General features: G+C 43.0%; 1 protein-coding gene across 4 annotated transcripts in view; it reads right to left on the bottom strand.

Annotated features, from left to right (window-relative positions):
- Dpp6 (dipeptidyl peptidase like 6) overlaps positions 1-15,210 on the bottom strand; it is a 900,820-nt gene that overhangs the window by 271,197 nt on the left and 614,413 nt on the right. For all 4 annotated transcript variants that reach the window (XM_021188263.2, XM_021188277.1, XM_021188253.2 and 1 more), the window contains exon 4: positions 14,680-14,774. In XM_021188263.2, coding sequence (XP_021043922.1) covers positions 14,680-14,774 — 95 coding nt within the window. The remainder of the gene's footprint in view (positions 1-14,679; positions 14,775-15,210) is intronic.

Here is a 15,210-nt window from a genome sequence, read left to right as displayed (position 1 = left end):
TGGCAAACACTGAAGTGAATGCTCACAGCCAGCTATTGGATGGAACACAGGGTCCCCAATGGAGGAGCTAGAGAAAGTACCCAAGGAGCTGAAGGGTGCTGTTACCCTGTAGGTGGAACAACAATATGAATTAATCAATACCCCCTGAGCTTGTGTAACTATCTGTTTCCCTGCTAGAAATCCTCATCAGCTTCCCACCTCAGCAGAGGTCATCACTACCCAGGACTCTGGTGACTAGCAGGCCCGGCCTGGTCCAGTTCTTCTCCAATGCTCTCCCATAGCCTGCCCACTTCTCCTTCTCTTTACCCTTTATTCCAACATTCTTTTCTCTACACCTTCCAGAGCAAACCAGCCATGTAGCCATGCAAGGTTTGTATTTCTTTTTCTCTCCCTGGAATGTTAAAACCTTTCTTTTCTTTAAGGCCATCTTCTATATAAATCCTTCAATGGCTAGTAGGTGGAGAAAGGATCCAACATCCTTGCTGCTTCACAAAGTGCCCTTCTGATGGTTTCTGTGATCTAACCATTTCCTAAGATAGCATCCATGTCCATGTCCTCCCTACTTATTGTCTCCTTAAGTGGAAGACTGTTGCTTTCAGCCTTTAGTCTCCCTCAACAGTTTTGTAGGATTTTTTTGCATGCAGAGCTCATCTCCATTTTGTTACATTTATCTCTAATTATTAAATATGAAGGATGTTTCATAGATATAAAATCAGATGATGTCTCAATGCCAATATACATAAGATGCTAATAAACAGGAATTTCATAGATTTAATGGGCATCCTAACTTTACGTTTAGAAGTGTTAAATTTTGATTTGTGTCTAAAAAAATAGATTCCTTGGAATTTTCTTAATAGTTATCTTTTATATTAATAGATTCTTCTACTCTCCCTATGTTGCACTCAGTAAGTCCTTGAAACTGAAGGAGACAGGTATTGCTAGCTTGCTGGACTGTAAAGATGAGGCAGTCAGACTTTGCCCCTTTGTTTGGTGGCCACAGAGTCTCTGTCAGTGATGTCATCTGCCTGCTCATTAGTACTTTGCTCTGAGATTTTGTCATGAATGTGTTTTGGGTTTTTATGATGCCTTTCATCTATATACAAGGGGATTTTGTTGTTTTGTTCTTTTTAGTCTGTCAATATGATAAATGATATTGTTTTCTCTTCAGATGGGAAGTCAACCTTATGTTCCCAGAATAAATTATACCCAGCCATGATATATTATCTCTTGCATTTATTTTTGAGCTTCATGTACCCTTGTTATGTTGAAGATTTCTGCATCTGTGAGCATGAAAAAGATTGCTCTCTAGTAGTATATTGGTTGGATTTTCATCTCAAGGTGCTGCTGACTACTAAATGAACTAGGGAAGTGTTCTTTCTTCATCCTCTGATATTTGTTCAGTCCTTTCCCCTTTTCTATTGCTATAACAAAGGATCTGAAGCAATACAATTTACAGAGAGTAACAGTTGATTTGCTTCATAGTTCTACAGTCTGGGAAGTCTGAGAAGAACAGGCATATGGTGAGGTCTGTCTGTTTACACCATGACACTGACATGGAAGCATGGAAAGCACTCAGGAGTGTCTTCCCTTGTTACAGAGCCACTCATTGTCATTATAGGCCAGTTCCCCAAAGCATCACCCACCCTTGATTATGACGGAGATATTCCAGCTCTTTATTCACATAAGAATTTGGAAGCTGGTTTTCTGATACAAGAATTTGTGAGGTTGTAGTCACAACATAGTATAACTTCAAATAAATGTGATGTCATCTCTTCTTTAAATATTCAGAAGCCCTTTAAGCCTTACATTTTCTATGTGTAGTAGAAAAGATTTCTTCAATTCATGATAGCCATTAGGAGCTGTCTCAGTTACCTTTTCACTGTTGTGATAAGACATCATAATCAAGGAAACTTTGAAAAGAAAATTTATTTGGGCTTACAGTTTCAGAGGATTAGAGTCCATGAGCATTATGGCAAGGAGCATGGCAGTGGACAGACAGCCATGGTTCTAGAGCAGTAGTTGAGAGTTTGTATCGACTGCTAAAGTCTGTTAAAACAGGGTAAGCTAGTCTGTCATAATTCCTGCTTCACTTAAGGTCTGTTGGATGGTTCTGGGCCAGAAGGATGGTTCTAGGCCAGAAGACAGAAGACAGATGTTCCAACATTATAAGGAATAATGGGGACTCTCCAGGCAGTCATCTGTCTCTACAAATTGTATAAATTTTGAAAGCTATGCCTTTATGCTCTCTACACATTCAGGTAATATTTAATTCCTTCTCAGATCTTTGACAGGAGTGAAGACTAATTGTAGTCTCATAATTGAACTTAAATTGTTTAGCATTAAGGAAGATATTCTGGATTTAAAAGGATGTATTTCAGATAGTAATACAAGTACAAATCAAATATAATTGAGATACTGAATTATAAATTCTTTAAGTTAGTATAGATGACAGAATACTAAATTGCCTAATATGATGATCTGGATGTTATGCATCTATGTCATCCCTTACAATTTACATACTTGTTATAACTGTGTTCAATGTATGCCTGAGAAAAAAAGAGCCTTTTTAATTGGACAAAAAAGGAGAAATGTAGCTGCTCGTATTTTATTAATTTGCACAAGAGGGTCTCCACATAGCTTTTGGGAACCTGCCCCCAGTTATTTCTGATTGGTAAATAAAGATGTCAGCAGCTAATAGCGGGGGAGGAGCTAGAGAGGCAGGATGTTCGGGTTCCTGGGCTTCAGACCATGGGGAGAAGGAAGAAGAAGAGACAGCATGCCTGAGGAGTGTGCGAGGCAGAGAGACAGAGCTTCCAGGTAAAGGAGCTGGGAGAGCATGGTCCAAAGGGCTGTTAAATAGAGTCGGGGCAGCCAAGAAGGAACATAGAGGTAGTTAAATAGTAACTCAGAATGATTAGTGGGAAGAAGATCTTAATAACATGGAGTCTAGGCAGCTGCCCAGCTATTGTCCTGCACAAGGCATATTAAACATAGAGGCTGTGTATGTATATGTTTCATTTGGGAACATACACCATTGAGGTGGAAAGCAACCTCACACTGGACTTTATTAAAAATTCAATACTACAGATTGTGAGTTTAGAAAGACTATGATTTGCATCCATTTATGCCATTTTCTATGTGAAAGTTTGAGAATTTCTTAATTGCTCATACTTCTGTAAAATGGAAATAACATTTGTTCCCAGCCTTGCGTCCAATGAGACTGTTCAAGGGAGTCATAATACAACCCGGACACAACAAGAACACAAAGCTGGTGTTGCCATTGATCTGAGCATGATATCTTTGTGTACTTTCAATACAGGTTAGCAGTTCTCTACTTGTGGGTCATGACCTCCACAGGGGTAACACATCACATAGCCGACATATCAGGCATTTGCACTACAACTCATAACAGTAGCAAAATTAGTTATAAAGTAGTAATGAAATACTTTTATGGTTGGGGGTCACTACAACATGAGAAACTGTATTAAAGGGTCAAACATTAGGAATGTTGAAAACCACTGCCATAGTAGAAGAGCACGTTAGCACAGATGTGGGGACTTTGTGGCTACCTCTGGTGTTCAGTTTTGTACATGAGGTTGTGCTTTGAGTCAGAATTGCCTCCCAGAGGCTGTCTGTGTTTTGAATGCTTGTTCTCCAGCTTCAGGATGTAGGATGTGGTTGGAAGCAGGACAATGTGGGATGTCCTTTGGTGCTTTTTCCAAGTTCTACTGTTATTTGCTTCTTGATCTATCATGACACAGGCTGCTTCTACTGCAAGCTTTCACCACTCCAAAGGGAGTGATATCTCCATGCCTTATGTCATGACAAATTGAGCCAAAACAGGCTTTTCTTAAATTTTCTTAAAAACGCCTCTCTCAGGAGTTTCCCATTATCTATAGACAGTTAGTGGTTGATGAGGAAGGGAGAGACATTTTTCTAGTGGTGTAGCCACTGGCAAGATGCTCATGTTCTTTCAGTTAACCTTTTATCCATAGTCCTGTAAAAAACCCTAATGAAATGGTTCATCAAACAACAAAACCCCCAAAGCTTTGAAAATCAGCAGGGAATAGGTTGCTTAGAGGAGGGAGATCAGCATGAGTGCGAGGGGACAAAAGAGACAAATGGAGCTGAATATGATGAAATATGTTATGTAAATATATGGAAATGGCATGAAAACCTTTATTTTATATATAATTAATATGTGTTAATAAAAACTTAAATGTTTAACTAAGGTTTTATCAGGGTTCTAATGAGGATTAGAGTTTGGTGTCAGTGTTCAGAAAACTGACCTTTTGATATTATCTTTAAAAGTTTTCAAATCTTTAACAAGATTTTATGATCTGTTTTACTCAAAGCTTTGCCTTATAAAAGTGGTATAAATAAATGGAAAACTGTGTAAAACAGTAGGATCTTCCTACCTGCCTAAAGATAGTGGCAGGGGAGCAAAATCTTTGCTGTTTTTAGAACAATCTTTTTGTGAAACCCACAAAGAGAGAAATAAAGTATGTGATGAGGCTGGTAGAAAGCAAACATTGATGGGTTTCCTGACTCACAGGAATTCAGTTGAACACCTGTCAAACTAAAAGGGACAACTGCATTGCCCTCATCAATGAGGAAGGAGGCTTGTGGACTGGCAGACTTCTGAGCTTGCCTCTGCCCCCCACTTTTCATCTACAATCATCATTTGTACCAGACAGACTCAAGAACTGAGGTCACTGCAGTGAATGGCAGGGGGAACACAAGGTGCGGTAGCTAATTAGCAGATTGGGAGGGAGGCTAGCTGTCTACCACCAGAGCCTGTTCTGATAGCTTTGTCTGAGTCTTCTCTGACCTGGGGTATGCCTTGGCCTCTGCTGCATCTATCTATATGTAGTCTTTATGCTAAGTTGTATGTTCTGCAGTTTGTTTGTTCCAGAGCACATTTAGTGACCTCCAGGAGCAGGCCTTAGCATGTGATGGTGCCCCCTTGCACAACCAAGTCACAACCATAGTTCTGAAGCAGGGCATCCTTATTAGAGGTGAACCATGACCTCAGCCCACTAAGACACACATGACCTCCATGTGTCTGGGGTATGGCTTATAGCAAACCCATCATTTGAGGTTCTGCTTTCAGCAGCATCTATTACCCAGGGTCAATTGTGTCCTGAAAATAGTAAATGGAAAGTTCCAGAAGTGACTCATTTGGAGTGGGGTGCTATGATGCATGACTTCAGGTGCCATCTGCCTTGGGTATGACCTGTGCCTTTGCCCAGCAAACCCATTCAGTGCATACACTATGAACTCATTTATCACTCAGCACAAGCACCAGGGATCAGACTGACTGTCACAATACTGCAGTGCTGGCGTCAAGCCATTCTTATCTCACACAATGATGATCTAAAAACACAAAAGTAGCTAGGCTGGCAATCTGAATGTGCCAAAGAGAGGCTTTAACAAGCCTCCATTAAGAGAAAGAATGCAAAGGGAGACAAACCACACACTACAATAAAAATGAATTCCCTACTTGAACTTGTGAAGGAGTAGAAAACATATGCTAGCTTTACTGACTGTCATGGAGCTAAGACCACAGTGTGCTCACTGAGGGACAAAGGTCATTGATCCTAGGATTTGGGTGGAGCACATGGATGCAAGCATTAACTGAGCACCTTGGAAGGTGTTCTTTGGGACCAAGGCATTCCACTCCAGTGTGGAATTAATTAAAGCTCTCTGAGCTCCAAGCTATCAGCTGTAAAACTCAGAAATCTTTGAGCTTCGTATTTTCCATTCTGTTTTGCTGCAGACATTACATCCTTCAGACACAGTGCTTGGAGGAACTGAGCTGCAACTGACCTGGAACCCGAGGACTGGCTCTTGCAGTATTGGAAGGTGCTATGCAAACTGCCAAGGGAGAAAAGCAATCGACAGCTGTACCCAGCTGTAAAAGCTCAGAAGCCCAACAGTGACCAGAATGGTAAGACACCCAAGCAGTGAATGGTGGTCCTCACATGCAGGGGGCAGACGACAGTCATCTAATAGAACTCAATGCTTGTTCAACACAAGGGAAATCATGCTCGGAACCTTAAACCCAACCATATAACTGTGACAACTGCAGAGGCCGTAGACCCTGGAAGAGAAACTGCTACTGTCATTTCTTTAATTCAGTATACTTTCTAACTGTATTCTAAATAATTAACCTTATAACCACAGGTAGGTGTAGTTTGCATCCCTCAGCAAAGAGGCTTGTTGTTGTAGCATAGGGCTATCACAGAGATCCACACCTGGCCAAATGCAAAAAATACATGCCCAGCTCCAGTTTGTTCATCTATAATGCAACTCTTACAACTAAGGCTCAATAAAGAGTGAAGAAGCTGGGTATAAAGATTATAGGAGGTAGAGACCAGGACATCTTCTGTGGGAGAGTGTCTTGTGTATATTATAAGGAATACACACTTATAAAGTATTAACAATATGGTCACTCAAACAAGACATGCACAATGACAAACCAGCTGACATGCCAACATGGAAGGGAAAAAATGAAAAATTTCATGAGACCCTATACCTAGATGAATAGCTACAATCAGCTAATGCTTGCTAGTAAGTCATCTAATTCCAGGTAATAATCCCTAAACACATCTATATATGACAACACCTAGGATAGATGATAGATTGATAGATTGTGGACAGACAGACAGACAGATAGATACATAGATACAAAGATAGACAGATACAGAGATACATAGCTGATAGGTAGATGGATGGATGGATAGGTAGGTAGATAGGTAGATAGATAGATAGACAGATAGATAGATACAGAGGTACATTGATAGATGTCACACTAGTTGGGAGGAACACAGAGGAGTTGAAGGGCAGGAGGGAGGGGTAGAAATAATGTAAATGTAGTACTTACATGTGCAATTCTCAAAAACAAACACATAAACAAAAAGACCCTATAATTGTCCTGGCTAGTTCTATGTCAACCTGACACAAGCTGCAGTTATATAAAAGGAGAGAACTTCAGTTGAAAACATGCTTCAATAAGATCCAACTGTAAGGTGTTTTCTTAATTAGGGGATGACGGGGGAGGGCCCAGCCCATTGTGAGTAGTTCCACCCCTGGGCTGGTGGTCTTCTATAAGAAAGCAGATTGAACAAGCCAGTAACTATCCCTCCATGGCCTCTGCATCATTCTTATCCTGCTTGAGTTCCTGTCCTGACTTCCTTCAGGATGAACAGTGCTGTGGAAGTATGAGCCAAATAAACACTTTCAACCCAAATTTCTTTGGTCATGGTGTTTCATCATAGCTGTGGCAACTAAGACAGTAATAAAACAGAATCATGTATTTTGGCTTCTGGGGTCCCTAAGAATTTCAGCTATGTGAGTCTATTGTGTGCAGTGTTTAGGGCCCTTCTTGTCACACTGTAGGCAAAGTTTAGAGTATGACAAACTACTAGCTCTTCACCCCAATAACCTTGTGGCATCATTTGTCTTGAGGCATCCTAGTGTGATGGTTAGTTTAAACTGTCAACCTCCTGAGTCTCAGAGAAGGTTTGTCACTATTAGGTGGCCTGAGGGGATGCTTGTGACAATTATCTTAACTGGGGGGGGGGTACCATAAACTTGAACTGGCTGAAGAGGAGTCAGGAGTGGGAACATTGTACGGCTGGTCAGCCCTAATCCCATCCAAGGGGCAGCCACTAGTGCCTGCCAGGTTTTGCTTTCTGTGAGAAAATGAACCATGGGTGCAGATCATCCAATTTTTCAGAAAATGCCAGAAATCTGGATTTCAAGCTGAAATAAATCAGTCCTTAGCCAAGCAAAATATTTGAGGGGCAGCACAAGCTGCCAGTTTCCATATGATAACAAAGACAGGTCATTTTCCCTTCTAGGGTTAACTCCAGTGCTAAACCAAACTGAGCCTCAGATCAGAGGTTCCCTGAAGGCTGTAATGGTCTGTTAATGTTACCACATGCTCATCACATGTAGGCCAAGGGCATGGAGAGCTGTGGGTAGGAGCAGCTGAAGCTAATCAGGGTCCATGACCCGAGGTTGACCCATTTCCCCATTCATCAGTGATCATGCCCAACAGAATCTCCATTGTTCCCAGGTAGCTGAACCCTGGACTCAGGAACAAATGGGTAAGAGGCTAAGGGCAAGGACTCTGTTTTCCCAAACTTGTCACCTAGCTGGGCAGAGTGGAGAGCAGTGCATTAATTAATTAAAGTGCATCAAGTGGCAATTACTCCAGTGGCTCACTGGAGGAAGGAAACAGAAAGAGAGGGGACCTCATGTTCTGATTCCCAGGAATTTTGCAGTTTCTCTGCAGGCTGTGGCTGCTCTGGTCTCCAAGCAGTTGCCTCATTATGCCCTTCTTGTGAAGAGCAAGGACTACTTAATTTGCAGAGATCAAGATAATATCAAAATTTGATGTCTAATAGTGATGTAAGGCGGTGTAAGTTAAGAGAAACAAAATGTTTTTTATTTAAATGTTAATATGGCCACTAAAATAAATAATTAGCTCAAGTTAAGTCATCAGGGGAGCAAGGCATAGTGACAGAACCGTGGCACAGGTGCCTTCTTGACAGCCAGCCTTCCCTTCCAAGAACATCCAGGCACCCATACAGCTCTTCATATTCATCGTAGGAGGGCAGCAATGTCTCATCGCTTTGGAACATGAGGTTCAAATTTTATGAACCAGACTAAAATTATTGAATAAACACCATGAGACAGCATCTGTGTAAATTGCATTAGGAAACAATACAGAGTTCTGCCAGCAAGCCAGATGGGCGGTTGCATGGTTCATACTTACTACCTGGCTCTTTGATACAGTGATGGGTCCTCCACTACTCACTGACGTGTGAGCATCTTGCTGTACTCTTCCACTACTCACTGACATGTGAGCATCTTGCTGTACTCTTCCACTACTCACTGACATGTGAGCCTCATGAATCCTCTGGAGCTGTTGATTTAAGGACTACACCTTAATTCACCATTGCCCTGCACTTACCTCAGCGATGCCTGAGTTCCAGGTACCTGTGTTAGTGTAAGTCACTGAACCTTCAGGCTGTTTACTAGTAGAAACTCCCCCAGCGAAGCTCCAAATGTACATTTGTGTTTCCAGGCTTCCTCCTAACTGTCTGGTGCAACTTAAGTGACACACAAGCCTTGCAATGGTCTCACAAATAAAGGGGCCCAGAACAAGTGTGCACGTGGCAGAAGTCAGATGGCAGATGCCGTAGCCTTGTGGACATAGCTGCATACCTGAGGCCTTGCTGCCCTCCAACCTGCTGCCAGAAGTGGACACAACATCTGCTGGGACCCTGTCACTGACACACAAGCCCCTACTACCTGGGAGTCAAAGTTCACCTGACCATGCTACAGCTTCATGGTGTGAGAACCCCCTCCCTCAGGACCCTTCAAAAGCAGGAACTCTGGCTATCTCTAAGTGGAAGGTTCTCTGTTTCTCTCCTCTCTCCTCCTCTTCCTCCTCCTCTTCCTCCTCCTCTTCCTCCTCTTCTTCCTCTTCTTNTCCTCCTCTTCTTCCTCTTCTTCCTCCTCCTCCTCCTCCTCCTCCTCCTCCTCCTCCTCCTCCCTGTCTTCAGAACTCCACCACCTCTCATTTTCATTCCTAAAATCTAACAACATGCCACCTTAGCCAACTCTCCTGAAACAGCCCCGCAGAGTCACCAGGATGCCGTAGAAGGATGAAGATGGGCTTAGTTCATGGCTATTCTCAGATTCTTTATCTGAGAAGACTTAGAATTCCAATTTGTAAGCCAATAATAATTTAGCTGAAGAGAGTTAAATATCAAGTGTAGGCCACAGACCTCTCCATTTGAGAACTTCTGTTCGCCTCTGGAATCGTAGAGATGGTGCTAAGTGTCCTTAGGATTTTAGGACCTGCAAAGCCCATTTAAGTCAGTAATATGTGGTATGGCCACTTCAAGCACACGTCTATGAGAAAATAAGGGAGAGCCACAGAAGAGAGACAAGGCAGGTGAGGAAATACAGTCTGCTGCTTGGCAGAGAAAACCTCGTTAGACTTTCCAAGTACAGGGTGACTAGGAAGCCCAGTCAAGCTCCAGCAGCAGCAGGCGATTCTCTTATAGTGGCCCACTTCTCAGGGGCGATTCTCTTATGGCGGCCCACTTCTCAGGGCAAAAGGTGCATACTGTGCCAAAGACCTTCTTTGTTAACAGACAGCTCTTCGTAGAACAGCAAAAGTAGAATAAGAGTAAAATAAAATGCTCCAGAATTCTTGAGACATCAAATATAACTCATGTGAAAGTTTCTTCGGGTTTGATTTTAATCTTACTAGCGAGGGACTCCTCCTTGCCTTCCTCTGTTCAGCAGCAGCCCATGCCCTATCAGGAAGAAGATTCTGCCATCCACTATTGCTGCCTGAATACCCAGAGTCGGCTACCTATTGATGCTGCCTGGACACTTGGATGGCCCAGTTCAGCACAGTGTTAATACCATGCTCCTGTGGCCTTGGCTGCCTTCTGTATCATCCTGTTTAAATACTCCCATTCCTTTTACCTGCACCCTGAACACCGCCTAAGCTCTCCAGGCTAGATGAACATCTCTTTGTGCGTGGCTCACATTTTGAAGCATGGTAGATGTGATCTCTCACATAGCACCGCAATGTTCCTGGCTCCTGAGAGTCAGTAGTTGGACAGACATTACAAATAGTAGGGGTCCTGTAGTCATCAAGCAAGGTTCCAGTGGGAAGGCAGATCCAAAACTCACGGTGCCAAACGGGTCCTCCATATCTCTTATTCATACAGATGTTTCTAGAAAGCTGATCCCCTCTGTTCTGTCATCCTTTAATACTCATTTATAAGACACAGCTTCTGGCTGGAGCAGGCCTTACAGCTGAGAGCGTGATAGAGGCTACATTAGAAATAATGGACTAGGGGCTGCAGAGATGGTTCAGCAATTTAGAGCCAGCTGCTCATCCAGAGGACCTGGATTTAGTTGACAGCCCAACATGGCAGCTTACAGCTATCTGTAAGCCCAGTCCCAGGCGATCCAGTGGTTTTTTTTCTGGTGCCTCCACGAGCATCATGCATGCATACAGACATACATGCAGACACCCACACCCATAAAATAAATACATACAAATTACAAAGTCATGGACTAGTGGTCTCAGTGAAGAAATTGTGGTTGCAAGAGCAATTGTGTCTCGTGCAATGTGTCACGCTGTGTCCACAGTGAAGCAGCAGAGTGGTGAATGCCTGTGCTCTGCTCTCTTCCTCTGTATTCCACCCAGTGCCTTCACACCCTAACTAGCTTAACCTTGTCAATCATGCCCAGACATGCCCGGAAGTTGGTTTCCATGTGATCTTAAGTAGTGTCAACCTGACAATATTTAGTCATCACAAGTCTGTCCCTTGTCAGCTTGACAGCCGTGTATATCGCTTTTAGGCTATTACCTTCAAGCTTTGCCTCTATAGACCCATGGCCATCTCGAAATACAGAATACATTCAGCCTGACTTCAGAAGTAAGTCTTTAACAGTCTCGATACTGCTTAAAATTCGAAGTTTCATTTGAGACTTAAGGCTGAGACCAACAGCGTATCCCTTCAAATCAGGGGCCAAAATAAATTTCTTCGTTCTTAAGCTGCAGGTGCTAAGTGTTTTGTTACAGCAAACGTGACAAGTACCAATAATGATCCTGCTAACTTCTTTCATTAATGATGCTGTCTGGGAAGGGAAAGGTATGACACACTGCACGAGGCCAGCACTCAACCCAAGCGATCCCCTCGCCCCTCTAAGTCAGGGTTTCTCTGTGTAGCTCTGCTTGTCCTGGCACTTACTCCCTCTAGATGTGCCTCTGCCTCTGAGCGCTGGGATTAAAGGCATACACACCAGTGCCTGGCTGCAGCCAAAGTTCTTCTCAGTCACAAAACACTGACTTGGCTCCTTAGAGAGTCTCATGTCCTCCCAGCCAATCACCTCAAGCTAAGAAGGAGGCTAGAATCAAAGACATAACTGATCTGTTTTTAATTGAATGAGGGAAAAGAATTTGGTTAGTGAGAGTTCAGGATGGATTTTAAAATTCTCCTGACCACAGAATTCCCAGTTTGTTTTCTGTTTCTCCACTTGTCTTCCAGACCAATCATAAAATCGCAATTGGCCTCACAGAGGCTTCAGGCTGCCTTTAGTAATTTAAAGGACCACAAGGTCTCTGGAATTCAGTAGCTACCTTTAGTAATTTAAACAACCTCAGGGTCCTTGGAATTCAGTTAGGAATGGACCACCTATTGGTCAACAGAAGGGGTTACAAGTTGGGCTATTCCTACAGGACTGGTGGAGCTGTTTGGGGGGATTGTGGAAGCTCTTGGGAGATGGGGATGCATCTCTGAGATTGGACCTGGAGAGTTCCAGGCAGCAACAGACTTAATCAGCTTCCTAATCCACTGAGCTGTGGCTGAGCAGCACCCGGGATCCAGCGCCGCCCAGGATCCAGCCACCATGGGGCCTCCTGCTGCCAGGACTGACTGTTGCCTCCTCAGACCATCAGCTTACATAAGCTTCCCATCCCAGAAGTTGCTCCTTGCCAGGGTTTTGGTCACAGCGATGAAAAGATGAGATGAGTGACAGAGAAGCACAGTGTGTGCCATGCTCCACACTTCCTGCTCCCTTGGTCTCAACCTGCCTCACCTTCTTAGAGAGATACCCAGTGTGCAGATATCTCATTCTAGGGTCTCACAAGAGCCCCCATGTGTTCCAGGATGGCAGGAGAAATTATTTTCAACTTGGAAATAAAGGAACAGGGAAAAAGTCAGCATGTGAGAAGACATTAAGCTTGAGTCTGCATCTGAATTACAGTACAGGCCACAAAGTAACATTTATTCAGTGTCTTTTTTAAACTCCTGTTTCTGGCAGCATTTAAATGTGGCATTGAGTGAAAAAATATCCATTAATCAGATTGCATGTATTCAGTGTCCAATAAGTGCTTGTAAATTAGTGCATTCATGATACTTTAGTACAATGAAGATTGGTAATTGAATAAGACAGTTAATGTATGAGATGTATTTCTGTACCTATGGTGGATTCTGAAATTATCTCACTAGTTTGCTAAGACAGGCACAGTTAAATATGACCTGTTAAAACTGATGATTTTAAAGATTTATTTTTTTATGTGTACGTATAGGTGTTTTGTTTGCATATATGTCTATGTACCAGGTATACCTCACACATGAAGTGGCCAAAAGAGGGCAATGGATCCCCTGGGAATGGAGTTATAGACAGCTGAGAACACCTTGTGGGTGCTAGGAGCCTGGATTCTCTGGAAGAACCATCTGTCCATCACCTTAAGGGTGTCTTAAGGGCACAACTGTATGTATACTCTCTGCTTGTATTAAACCATGCCCCGAGCTAGAAATGTTAACATCTTCAGCAGCAAGCAAAGGGTTTCTCCTCCTGAAGAACATTTTAAAGCAATTCTGTAGCTTTAATATTTGAAATCAGCTGAGTCAGATGAATTCTTAATAATTCTACCCAAAATGCCATTTTAGTGCAATCGGGTAAGCACATTCCTCTCTCTCCTAGTCCCTTATGCGGAATATGATTTGATCCAAGCCCAAGATTCACTCCTGGGAGTGGTACCTTCACAAGGGCCAGGTTGTATAAAAGGTAGGGTGCATCTATGTTAAAGATAGAGTATCCTTACAGTAGAAGGAAACTCAATAGAAAATGAAACAGTTGACTGTCCCTAGGAGCTAAGAGTATAGAGGGCTTTCTCTGGGTCCAGGAACGATGGTCAGCTAAGAAGTCTTCTTTTCTTTCACTGGGAAGAGCTCCTGGACCTGGACACCACTGACTTGTGGAACTCCTAGAGGCTCATCTGCCAGTGGCCTTCCCAGGGTTGACTAGCCTTTTCTACAGTTCCTCTCACCTACCTTCCTGCAGCCTTCCTCAGGCCTGACTCTCATTCAGCTGGTTTATCAGCACTCTGACCGGAAGTTCCACCATTTTCCAGTTCTCACTAGTCACATGTTTACCTTTACTTTCTCCTTGTACGCCCCAAGGGAAGCAGGCCAGAAAATGATCGACCTTCAGGTTCATGGAGGTACTTCCCCTAAGACCAAACACGAGCCCATTGTAAACAAAGAGTCAAAGTCAATTCCTCTCTGATGATTTCTGGCAGTGAACCTCTGCCAGCTTTTCATATCTTCACACACAAATCCAAAACAGGTCTTCCTGACTGAAAATGCAATATTTTCAAATAGGCTTAGCACTTATTTTAAACCATAAAACCAGTACTGGACCCATTGCTCTCTGTCACGACACTGCCATGGTGCCTATGTCAATATTCCCTGAGCAGGCAGAGATTTAATTTTCTTAAATAAGATTGAGCAAGTTCTCTTGAAGTATTATTCTGTAGGTTTTATTGTGATTGTTCTGTAACTGTGTCTTTGGTCTTTATATTTCAATTATACTTGATATGCAACACTTGCTTCCAACACCTGTGGAAGGATTTTTAGGATCCCCAAAGACAGCAGGCTTTCAACTTATTAAGTTAGTGTGCTTTCAATTTCCCATCATCTTTAGTCACTCAGCCAGTGGTATTACAAGTTAATGCTTTTCCTCGGCTCTACCGAAACTTGAAACCTAAAGTCATTTTCTGCTTTATTGACTTGCAGGAGGGAAAAAAATGACTCTGAAATTATCCTGGTCATTAGACAGAGTACTTACAATTTTTTTGCCTTCTATTAACACCGTGGAATTATTCGTTTCAACGTTCCGCAGTATGACGCTCCCTTTCCGTTCTCTGTAGATGAATTCTTTATCTACAAGAGGGAAAAAGAAAAAGGACATGAGTCACCCAGAAACCTGCTTCAGTGGTTGATAGATGTGTGTGAAGTGAACTGTGTAGTTATCTCTAGAGGGGCCCTTTAAATGCAGTGTCTACTTCCCGCGCTAGCAGTGTGGCTCCAGGGACGCACATCCTTGAGTCATCTCTTCTCTGTTCAGACAGCAAAGCACATGTGGGCAGAGTATGAGCATAGGCAGGACTTTCTCGGGTAGGGCATACAGAGTGGACGCACCAAGCAGACAGAGTCTACAGGAGAGCAAAACAGTCGGTAGCAAAGGGATCAGTGGTCTTGTGGATCTGAAATTACCTGTGGCCACACCCTAGAAGTGAATTACCTGTGGCTACACCCTAGAAGTGAATTACCTGTGGCTACACCCTAGAAGTGAATTACCTGTGGCTACACCCTAGAA

Source organism: Mus pahari, chromosome 2 (genome assembly GCF_900095145.1).
Source record: "Mus pahari chromosome 2, PAHARI_EIJ_v1.1, whole genome shotgun sequence".
Taxonomy (NCBI): domain Eukaryota; kingdom Metazoa; phylum Chordata; class Mammalia; order Rodentia; family Muridae; genus Mus; species Mus pahari.
This window is presented reverse-complemented; position numbering and strand designations above follow the sequence as displayed.